Source organism: Carcharodon carcharias, chromosome 14 (genome assembly GCF_017639515.1).
Source record: "Carcharodon carcharias isolate sCarCar2 chromosome 14, sCarCar2.pri, whole genome shotgun sequence".
Lineage (NCBI taxonomy): Eukaryota > Metazoa > Chordata > Chondrichthyes > Lamniformes > Lamnidae > Carcharodon > Carcharodon carcharias.
In genome coordinates, this window is record NC_054480.1 from 5212436 (window position 1) to 5224382 (window position 11947).

At 41.8% G+C, this 11947-nt stretch overlaps 1 protein-coding gene across 3 annotated transcripts in view; it reads left to right on the top strand.

Annotated features, from left to right (window-relative positions):
- LOC121287439 (potassium voltage-gated channel subfamily KQT member 2) overlaps positions 1-10268 on the top strand; it is a 165191-nt gene extending 154923 nt beyond the window's left edge. For all 3 annotated transcript variants that reach the window (XM_041205320.1, XM_041205321.1, XM_041205322.1), the window contains one exon: positions 9501-10268. In XM_041205320.1, coding sequence (XP_041061254.1) covers positions 9501-10268 — 768 coding nt within the window. The remainder of the gene's footprint in view (positions 1-9500) is intronic.
- The last annotated feature ends 1679 nt before the right edge of the window (positions 10269-11947 follow it).

Below are 11947 nucleotides of genomic sequence, written 5' to 3' on the forward strand. Positions count from 1 at the left end.
CAAGGTTGGCTCGTACAGAATTTGGAAAGGGTGTTCCAGAATACCTTAGGAATTTGGGGCTACATTTTATGTGAATTAATGAAATCTCGCTGCCGGAACCAAGAGTGTGCTCCGAGCCCACATGGACAGATGGTAGGACCGTGGGTGCAATTTTACTGCCGGCGGCTAGTTATGAGGGTGTTGCTCGGACTGCTGTCCAGTTATGGAGGGCACCCTGCCTTTCAGAGCTGCCAGCTGAATCAGAGGGCCAGCAAATAGGTGGTCACTTCAGCACCACCAATAGAAGTGACCACTGCTGAGGCTTCAAGGAGAAGGAGGGGACCTCTTCATATTGAGGTGCTCTTGAAGACCAGGTAAGCACTTTTGTTTTTAATGTGCCGGGGCCAGTTAGACAGGCCCTGCTGATCAAGTGGGGAGAACCCTCCAGCGACGGTGTCGAAATCTGGAGGCAGCACTTGCCACCGAGGGTCCCATACAGGGGGGCCATGGAGCAGCCAGAAAGGTAGGTCTGCTCCCCCTCCCCCACCCCTTCCCCTGAAGCTGTTTGGAGTCTGCTTCGATATACCTGGCGGATGGTAAAATGCCAGCAAGGTGGGAAGTAGTAGTTACTCGACCAGTTAATGGAATGAATTGCTGCTGTTCGGTTTCTGGGAATATCCCGTGGCAGGGGCAAAACATTGGCTTTCTCTTTCGATGTCTTCTGCCGCTATTTTACAAGATCACCCGTCTTCAGAACGCTAGCAAAATCTAGCCTTTGGGTGTCAGTCATGTCTCAGCGGTTAGAAGTTGCACCTCTGAGTCAGAAGATTGTGCGTTCATCTCCCATTGGAGAGGCCTGAGCACAAAACTTAGGCTGACACCCACAGTGCAGTATGGAAGGAGCGCCACACTGTTGGAGGGCCAGTACTGAGGGAGGACTGCACTGTTGGAGGGTCAGTACTGAGAGAGCACTGCACTGTCAAAGAGTCAATACTGAGCGAGTGCTGCACTGTCGGGGGGTCAGGAGGGGAGCACTGCACTGTTGGAGGGTCAGTACTGAGGGAGTGCTGCACTGTCGGGGAGTCAGGAGGGGAGCACTGCACTGTTGGAGGGTCAGTACTGAGGGAGTGCTGCACTGTCTTTTAGATGCAATGTTAAATGGCAATTCCAACTGCCCTAGAAATAGAGCAGGTGTACTCACTCCTGGTGTCCTGGTCAACAGTTATCCCTAAACCAACAACACTTAAAAAAGATGATCTATTCATGATCACATTATGGGCTGTGGGAGCTTGCTGTGTGCAAATTGATTGCTGTATTTCCTAAATTACAACAATGGTTAAAATTCAGAAATACTTCATTGGTTTTAAAGTGCTTGGCAACATTTTGAAGTTGTGAAAGGCACTTTAGAAATGAAAGTTCTGTTCAATGTTATGACACAGTTGGTAAAGACTGAATTATTTAAAATCCCAGAGGGAAACTTTAAACAATTGTCACAACCTATATTTTCAATTGGTATGTTTGAGGTGCAGCTCTGAATTCAGAAATGAAACCACCAAGCCTCCAGAGGTTTTTATATAAATTAACTTAGACATTTATTAACTTAACAAGGTATTAAACACATACACATGTCTACAAATTACTACCAAAATAACTATTAAACAATCCCCAAATTAATCACTCCCAGGTAACCTTCCCCAAGGCAACAATAACCTATAGACTTAAACAGACACCACTCCCAATGATTTCACCCCCAGTCTTTGAATGGCTTATTCAACAAAATGCAAATGTACTCTTTAACTTACTGTTTAACATCTCAAAACTACTATACAGCAAAGCACACAGACTAGCTGGATTTAATCCAAGTAAGACACACACACACCCACATACCCACACACACAGACCTTGCTACAAGTCCAATTTAAAATAATTTCCAATAACATTATATACGTTAATATCCTCATGACATCCCCTCCCTATCGAAAAATGAAACGTCATAATTCTGAAGGACGGCTTCATTTTTTAATAACCCATCTCACACTATCTCCTATACTTATTACACTATTAGATGCATGCAGTAAGATAACAATATATATACACAAGTCCTTGGTATCAACATAAATCACCCCAGGTCCAGGATTTTAAAAAAATGTTCAATTTTCCTTTAAGCTTCAAACTCTTGATAACGCATCTGCAAACACGTTTTCTCTTCCAGCAATATGTATAATACGTAGATTAAATGATTGTAATAATATACTCCACCTGAAAAGCCTTACACTTCTGTCTTAAAATTTGACCAAAAACTTCAAATGATTGTGGTCTGTATATACTATTGTTTCAGACGAATTGTTGACAATATAAATTTTAAAATGCTGCAATGCTAACACCAAACCCAAGGTCCCTTTTTTGATCATTGAATATCTTCTCTGTTGTACTTTCAGCTTCCTTGAAAAATATTCTATTGGTTTTTCAGTTCCAGTGTCATCTTCTTGTAACAGTACAGCCCCAATGCCTATATCACTTGCGTCAATGGCCAACTTGAATTGCTTGGCATAATTGGGCACTGCCAAAACTGGTGTCATAGCTAATACAGTTTTCAAACTATCAAATAATTTCTGACACTTCAGTGTCCATTGAAGCTTCTTGTTCTTTTCTAATAGTTTAGTCAGTGGAACAACCACTTGGCTAAAATTTGGTACAAATTTCCGGTAAAACCCACTCATGCCCAGAAATCTCAAAACTTCTCATTTTGTTGTAGACACTGGGAAACCCACGATGACTTCCTCATCTCTCTGAGCCACCTTACCATATCCAGTGGTATGGCCTAGATATGTAACTTGTGCTTTTGCAAATTCACTTTTAGCCAAGTTCATCACCAAATTAGCTTCTTGTAATCAAGAAACTTACCCTCCAGACACTGTAAGTGCTCCTCCCATGTAGGACTGAAAACTATTAGATCATCAATGTAAACCGCAAAATTGCTTAGACCGGCAATTAATTTTTTTTAAACCCTTTGAAATGTCGCAGGTGCATTCTTCATACTGAATGGCATGACTTTAAACTGATTTAGTCCACTTGGCGTTACAAAAGCTGGTATCTCCTTTGCTCTCTCTGACAATGGTACCTGCCAATAACCTTTTAGCAAGTCAATCTTTGTGATAAATTTTGATTGTCCCGCTTTCTAAATGCGATCTTCCAACCTTAGTAAAGAACATGAATCCACCTTTGTCACCTCATTCACCTTTCAATAGTCCACACAAAGGGTGGGATTTTTCACACCCACCCACTGCCGTGATCTTCTGGTCCCGCTGCAAGTCAATGGACTTCTGGCTGGAGCACCGCCTCTCCTGCGGTGGGTCCCACCCACAACGGGGCCGGAAAACCCCAGCCAAAGTATTTGTGTTCCATCTGGTTTCGGTACCAGTACAATAGGCAAACTCCAGTTACTGCAACCAGACTCAATGATATCATTTTAAAGCATGAAATCAGTTTCTTTTTGTACTTGTGATAACTTTGCCAGATTTAATCTATAAGGATGTCACCTTATTGAAGTTGAAACCTGTACGGAGACATCATGTATAGCTAAATGCATCTTTCCCAATTTGTTCCCACAAATAGGTTTGTGTGACTGCAACACCTTTTCTAAATCTCTTTGACACTTGCTTGGAAGATAACTCAATTTTGCATTTAAATTTTCAAGTACCCCCTCATTATCCAATTTGATTCGAGGAAAATCAATTTCAGAGTCCTGCACTTCTACCTCTTTCTCATCATCCACCATCACTAACACCTCTTTTTGTTCCTCTTCCCTGTCTAAGCATCTTTACATGACCCACCCTTTGCTTCTTTCTTCTATCTGGAGTATTTATTAAATAATTTACTTCGCTAAATGTTTTTTTAATCCTGTAAGGCCTATTAAATCTTGCATTTAGTGAATCACCTAGTACTGGTAACAAAACTAATATTTTCTCTCCAAAAAAAAAACTGCGAGTTTTAGCTTTCTTATCTGCCTTTGTTTTCATCACTTGCTGTGATATCTTTAAATGTTTCCTAGCCAACTCACATGCTCTGTTCAATCTTTCCCTGAAATTTGGTACATAATCTGAAAGAATAGTTTCTGAATTTTGACCCACCAATTTCTCATGAATCAATTTCAGTGGTCCCCTTATCTCATGACCATAAACTAGTTCAAAAGGACTAAAACCAGTTGATGCATTAGGATCATCTCTGGTAACAAATAACAAGAATACAATTTCTGTATTCCAATCCTGTGGATAATCCTAACAGTATGCTTTCATCATAGTTTTTAAAGTTTGATACCATCCTCACAAAGCTCCTTGTGACTCCGGATGATAAGCTGTTGACTTGAACTGTTTTATCCCCAAACTGTTCATTACTTCCTTAAACAGCTGTGACCATGAAATTTGACCCCTGACCTGATCGTATTTCCTTAGGTAAGCCATATCTTGTAAAAATTGTAATTAAATCCTCCGCAATCTTCTTAGTTGTAATATTTCTTAAAGGCATCACTTCAGGAAACCTGGTAGACAAATCCATTATTGTCAATAAATACTGATTTCCACTTTTAGTCTTAGAAAGGGGTCCTACACAATCAATCATGACCCTGGTAAAAGGTTCTTCAAATGCTGGTATTGGGATTAAAGGTGCCGGCTTAATTACTGCTTGTGGTTTTCCTGTTACTTGGATCTGTTACAGAATTTGACTAAATCCCTATGCAATCCTGGCCAAAAAAAACTTTTATATCTTTTCCTGTGTTTTCCTAATTCCCCCCTCCCCCTACAATAGGCAATTTTTCCACTACTCCAACAATAATTTCACCTGTCCTCCATTTGCTCTTTAAATTTACCTCCCATAACAGAATAGATTTAAAATCTCCATGAACCCCATTTATTATCACCTGCTCCTGCATTACTCCCTCTGAACAACAAATATCTCTATCCTATAACATTAATGATTGACTAGCCCCTGTGTCTCTTACAATTTTAACATCTTTGCCTACTGCACCCTGCTCACATGGAAAGACTTTCCCTTCACACACAAAATCTCTAAACATTTCTGCAACCTGCTCCTCAGAATTCTCTTGGGTAAATTGTGAACACATTCCCACTTTTTTACCTATCACTGATTCTTCCTGTTTCACCTGTACACAAACCACTGGTTTTGCCTGTGTTTGAACCTCAGAACCCACAGTACTTTTACTTCCAGAACTTTTCTGTACTCGCATAGTTCCTACAGATTTTTCCAGTAATTTCCAACTTTGTGTGCCCCACTTTATTACAATGAAAACACCTCAATTTTCGAATATCACTCTTACCCTCAGCACTTTCCCTTTTATTTTGAGAAAAGACTTCCTGGGAATTTCCAGCTACTCCTCTTCCCTGACTATCTACCTTCCCACTTTCTATCCTTTTCCAATTTCAAAGGGTGATGGAAAAGGCTTAGCTCAATGAACTAACTCATAACCACCAGCTATCTCTGCTGCTTGTCTTACAGTTTGATCCCTCTGTACCTCCACATGAGTTCTCACTACCAAAGGGATTGAGTTTTTAAATTCTTCCAAAAGAATTACTTCCCTAAAAGCTGCATAAGTTGTCCCTATTTTCAATGTACCAGTCAAAATTACTTTGTTTTACTCTCTTAACCTCAATGTAAGTTTGCCCAGGCTGTTTTCTCATATTCCTAACTTTCTGCCTGTATGCTTCAGGAACCAACTCAGATGCACACAAAATAGCCCTTTTTGCCACATCATAATTCACCAATACATCTTCAGATGGTGAAGCATATACCTCAAGTGCTCTACCCAGCAACTTAGACTGTAATAATAATATCAAGAACTCCTGTTTAGCTATCTTCTCAAATGAAATAAACAACGCTTCAATGTCTTTTTCCTCAAACCTTGGAAGAGTTTGTACAAATCTAAACATCTCCCCACTAGGTTTTAGGTTAAAGGTTTTTTCATCATCAGAACTCTCTTCAAACTCCGAAATTTCTTTTTTTAACTTCCAGCCTTTTAAGCAGGTATTCTCTTTATTTCTCTCCTGAAATTCCAGTTTCAGCTTCCTTTCTTTCTCCTGCCTTTCTGCTTGCTCCCTTTTAAATGTCAATTCTCTTTCCTTTGTTTCTAATTCTACTTTTTTCAGTCTCTTTGCTTGTTGAAATTCAAGCTTCTCATTTCAAACTGCAGCCTCACCACCTCCAGCTGTGACTCACTAGTGTCAGGTATCACTTCCAACTGTAGATACTGTGCTATACTTTTAATTATAACTGATTTCCTAGCCCCCACAGGTAACCTCTATTTTAACTTATCTACCAACTCTGTTAACTTGCATTTGGTTATTTTTTCCAACCCAATCAGAGTTATATCTTCTACTCTCTGACAAATCTTAGCAATTACCAAAGCCACCTTGCAGTCTCACCGCTTCTAAAATTCCTCACTAACTCCTGACTTCAAAGTGCTTCTCATACTCGTAACCTTAAGATTCACCAATTCCAAACCAATCAAGGAATAACAAATATTACCCCACAAGAGCCCCTAGTTGCTGTGACACAGCAGCTGGTAAAGGCTGAGTTATTTAAAATCCCAAGGGGAAACTTTAAACAACTGTCATAACCTATATTTTCAACTGGTATGTTTGAGATGCACCTTTGAATTCAGAAATGAAACCACCAAGCCTCCAGAGGTTTTTATATAAATGAAATTAAACATTTATTGATTTAACAAGGTATTAAACACATACACATGTCTACAAATTACTACCATAATAACTATTAAAGAAATCCCCAAATTAATCACTCCCAGGTAATCTTCCCCAAGGCAACAATAATCTATAGACTTAAACAAACACCAGGCAAAGAGCATTTTACTTTACAAATTCAAAATGAGGTTCCTCTCAATTTGGTTCCTTCACACAGTTGTAGGCTTACAGGCGGCATGCCTCTGACTCACACACAAAACTCTGTTCTATATATACCTAGCCCTCCCTTTGAATGCAAATTCTCATTATGTCACCAAGCCCTTTGAACTCCACTTCTTCAAATGATAAAACCCCTTTCATAGTACCAATTTAATTAGTAATATAAACATATTGCTTGGTGTCTCCTAGCTAGGTGCAAGATGTCACCCCCAGTCTTTGAATGGTTTATTCAACAAAATGCAAATGTACTCTTTACCTTAACTCCCTTACTGTTTACATCTCAAAACTACTATACATCAAAGCACCCAGACTAGCTGGCTTTAATACAATTAAGACACACACACTCACATCCACAGACACAGCCCCTACTACAAGTCCAATTTAAAATATTTTCCAATAACATTATATACATTAATACCTTCATGGCATCTTTGTGTTCTTAAAAGACCTCCGTAGGGACCTGTGAGATAACACAAGGGCTGCTTCAGTGCCTGATCTTGCTGGGTGTAAATAATTGATCCTGGGGAGATTCGGTGTTCCTTCACTGTGCCTGAGCTATGGCTACTGCTGGAGCTGAAGATCTCTTGGGATGACTTGATTCTTTGACCTGGAAACGGTCTCTGTGTGTCCCTGGTGGACGGGTCACGCACATCTGCCTTTCACAACCGGTAGACAGGGATTGCACTGAATCAGTCTGGAGACGCCATGCTCCTCACCCCAAACCTACTAATGATCTTACCCATGGCTGTGGGCAGCTAGGGCCCCTTTCCTTGCTCCAATGGTGGTTGGAGCAAAATCCCTGGAATATCACCCCCTTAATTTTAGAATGAAACCTAGTTCAGACTACTAATTCATCAAATACACAAACTGCTCTCTTTGGGGACCAGATAGAATTTGTGAGTAAAATTAGATTTTTCTTATTTTGGAGATCTATGTTTTGGGATCGGGCTCACTGTGCAGGACAGTATTGAGGTGTTCAGATTAGTCAGTGAACAGTATTTATCACATGCCATATTTTGAGGTTTCACACCGTGCCCAGAGGTGGATTTTGGTTTTGTAATTGTTAAGTTTGCTACAAATGAGTTAAACTTGGTTCTCTCAGGGTTAATTTCACAGGATGCGGTTATGGGTTAGATTTCAATCAGTGCCTTCTGGAAACAGTAGAGATTACCTATGGATGGAGAATGGATAATGACAAATCAGCTGCGTGTTTTACTAACTGTCCAATTTTTCCTCAATTGACTTTATTTGGACGAGACATAAAACTGGCAGCCTGTTCACTGTCACTTGTTTGCAGCCCAGTAACAAAGGATCAAGTGACCCACAATGAAGGATAATTTGGCATTTCGGTGCCAACTTTGTTGTGATAGTCCTACTCATCAGTATCCAATGGGAATCATGCCAAAGTTAGGCTGATGGATTCTGCTCTGGGTGCAGCTGTTGACCATTTTGACTGAAAGGTGACATTTGAAGAAATAGACAGTGCTGTATGTGGAAACTTGTCAGGTGGTTAGTTGCTGTATGAAATTTCAAAAAGACAGAAGACTAAGAGAGAGCAAGTTCTGCTGTATGATTATTCTGTTTAAATTAAGATGGCCTAATAAAGTGGGGTAACATAGTGTGTTCATTATTTTTATATCATTACGGAAAACTAAGCTTTACCGACTGAGCCAATTGATCAAATTGTTTCCTCTGTATGACCACCTTACTGAGGATTTGGATAACAGTTTGAGCCAAGCATCGCCTCATCCAGAGTTCATGGATCCATCTTTGGAGAAGACATGGTGATCTTGGTGCAGGTGACAATTGCTGTATTGTTAGACCCCAAGTCATATACTCAAGTAGATGTAGGGAGTGGGTAATAATTCCCATAAAGTTAAGGTGCTCACACAGCTTACAGGCGAGACTGAAGCCACTGAACCCAAAAAGTTATTTACAGAAGATTTAAGTCTGTAATGCCAAGGTCGGGTAGTAAACATGGGACAAAAGAAATATTGGTGGAGATTCGGGGTTTCATAGATATGTAGGAAAGAAAGAATCAGAATAGGATTAGGGGTGATGTCTCAATAGAGTGAAGATCTGAGGAATGAGGAGTGGCATGTTTTGGGAGTTTGAAAGGGACAAGGTGAGTTTTATCATGGGAATGCTCTTTATAATAGAAGCACCAGAATGGAGAATGTCAAGATGGGTTAGTTCAGAGGGAGAGAAGCTGAAGAGGAAAGAAGGAACGGCTTTCAGCTGCTGAATAAGGCAGGTTGGTCAATCACTATATTTGCCATTGGTTGTACATCCAGTTATTGTCCTGTAAATGTCAAGGAAGTGATCAAAGGGGAATTCAATGGAGTAATGTGGAACTTCTCTGTTTGGGTGTCTGGATGACAGCTGGTTAATGGGAAACTGGTTAATGGGCAGCTAGTCACCTGTTTAAAGCAGAGTTGGTGATGGCTAGCTAGACAACTGGTTAATGGGTACTGGTTAGCAGGCAGCTGGGTGATGGATGTCTAGTTAGTGGGAAGCTGGTTAATGGGCACCTGGTTAATGGGCGCCTGGGTGTCTGAATGGAAATAACAGATTTTCTGTATCCTACAGGTGCACTCGATGGAGAAGAAATTAGATTTCCTGGTGAACATCTACATGCAGCGGATGGGAATCCCACCATCGGAAACTGAGGCTTACTTCATTTCCAAAGAGCCAGATCCTGCTCCTCCATATCACAGTCCAGTGGACAACCGGGAGCTCTGCGAGAAGAACACAAACGCCAACAAAATGATGCGGTCCTGCAGCTTAACTGCACACAAGACGTACCCCGGACTCGGAGTGGCAACATTGGCACCCAATGGCTGTCCACCATCAACCTCATCTCACCAACACTCAGCCAATGGGTTGGGCCGGCAGAGCCACGACACCCTGACCTTTATGACCTCTCCGGTAGGTGACGGCGCAACCTTTGTCAGAATCCCGCCCCCGCCCTCTGTGTCACACGAGAAGATATCAGGTCACGGCAGCTGTAGTAGGGGTGGGCCAGAATACAGCCGGCATGAGGACCACTACTGCAAGCACCAAGAGACTGTGCTGAAAGAAAGGGACAGTGACACCTCCATCTCCATTCCCTCTGTCGATCATGAGGAACTCGAGCGTTCGTACAGTGGTTTCAGCATCTCGCAATCGAAGGAGAATCTGGAAAGTGTCAACAATGCCCCCTATGTTGGGGCTACACCCTGGTCAAAGGTCAGGCTGTACATTGCAGAAGGGGAGTCTGACACTGATTCAGAAGCATGCACCCCATCGGGCCCCCCACCAAGGTCAGCTACGAGTGAGGGGCCGCACTGTGACTTCACGTGGTCTTCATCCAAATAGACAGTGGCCTCTGTTCATTTGATGAGAATAATGACACTGAGGAAGGGGTCAAGTTTCCAGTCACAGATGAGAACCACACTTAATCTTACACAACAAATGCAACAACAGGGGCGGGGAAACAGTTTGGGGACCAGAGCCATAGATTGTGTGTGGGTCACCTTTTGTCCTACCAGCTGGGAAATGCTGGCCCGCTTAGGTTCTCAATGGACTCCTCAGGGCCCAAGGAGGTTGCCACTGCCAGTTGCCTGAATCCTCTCCCATCAGCCATTTACACTGCATTGCATCAGGCATCTGGACTCTGTCACTGAAGAAGCATTGGCTTATGTCCCAGCAAGCACCTGGGTTCGGTCCCATTTGTTTGCTATGTAGTCAAGCTGGTGACCAATGAATGTATGTTTCACACCTTCTCAGTGTCACTCTGAGGTGGCAGAAAGGGAAAAGGATAAACTCCTGGATGTGGAATGGACTCCTGGGAAGTTGGGGTATTTGATAAACACAGAATAATGCAAGCATTAAAGAGGGCTGTAGAGTAAGGAGCAAGAGGGAAAATTAGTAGGGAGACCGATTATTATTATTAAATTAGTAAGAGGAATTGGGGATGAAGAGACTGTGAGGGAGGCATCTGGACTTGACATAGTGTCATTGTAGTACAGGAAGGTCATGTTCAAAGCAGGGTAAGCATGTTTTGTTTAGTATTACTGCATTCCGGGATATTTCTGACCAAAAACAGGTTTCAACTTGATTATGCATTCCCCTAAAATGTTTTAGTTGTTAGGGATGGGGGGAGGGGTTTACCATGGGTTGGTTATGTGTGTTGGGTGGGTGTTGGTGTGGGGGGGAGAAGGGTATTAAACGGTGGCATATGGTCAGTGCCCTTGGTGAATGTTTACTCTGAAAGTGGCACTGAGTATATCTCCTTCAGGTAATGACCCTTTCCAATGACATGTTTTCTAGTTGATCTTGAAGAGCTTTGGGAGGTGGTTAGGATCTTACAGTGAGCTGATACATCGATGATATAGACTGAAAGAAGAAAAGGCCATTTGGCCAATCAACTCCATTCTATCTGTGCATGTTATCTATTTCATGGCTTCCCCTCCCCCCTATAAATCCAGTGTGCCCCAAATGTAAGGAGCACTAGACTCTCTATTTACCCTAACCACCCCCTCCCTCACCCCCACCACAAAATCAAACTATTCTGTTCATATCTCTTAACCCTCAATCCCTTTCATAACAGATTTTGTCCCCATTTTAAAGATGTAATTTGACTCTGAATCAATCCTTCCCTCAAGTCTTTCTTCCAGTGCCTTGTTCCCTCACTTGGGTAGGATATGGTTCTGTGGTTATGGGTTTGATTTCTACACAGTTTGTGCATCTTTCTCAAAATAACCCTCAGAATTAACTTAAAATTGGAACACTCTTTCTTCGTTGTACCCATCACTATATTACTTTGAAAGTTCCGTTGCAGTAAGTAGTGAGTGCTGCACTGTTGAAGGCACTGTCTTTCAGGCGAGGCTTTAAAATGAGGCCCCGTCTGCACCTTCAGGGGAATCGGTTTAGGTTTCAGCTGTGGCCTAGTTGGTAGCTCTCTCTCTCCCTGTGTCACAAGGTCTTGGATTAATGTCCCACCCACGGACTTGAGCAAAAAAATCAAGGCTGATCCTCCATTTCTCTATGGGAGA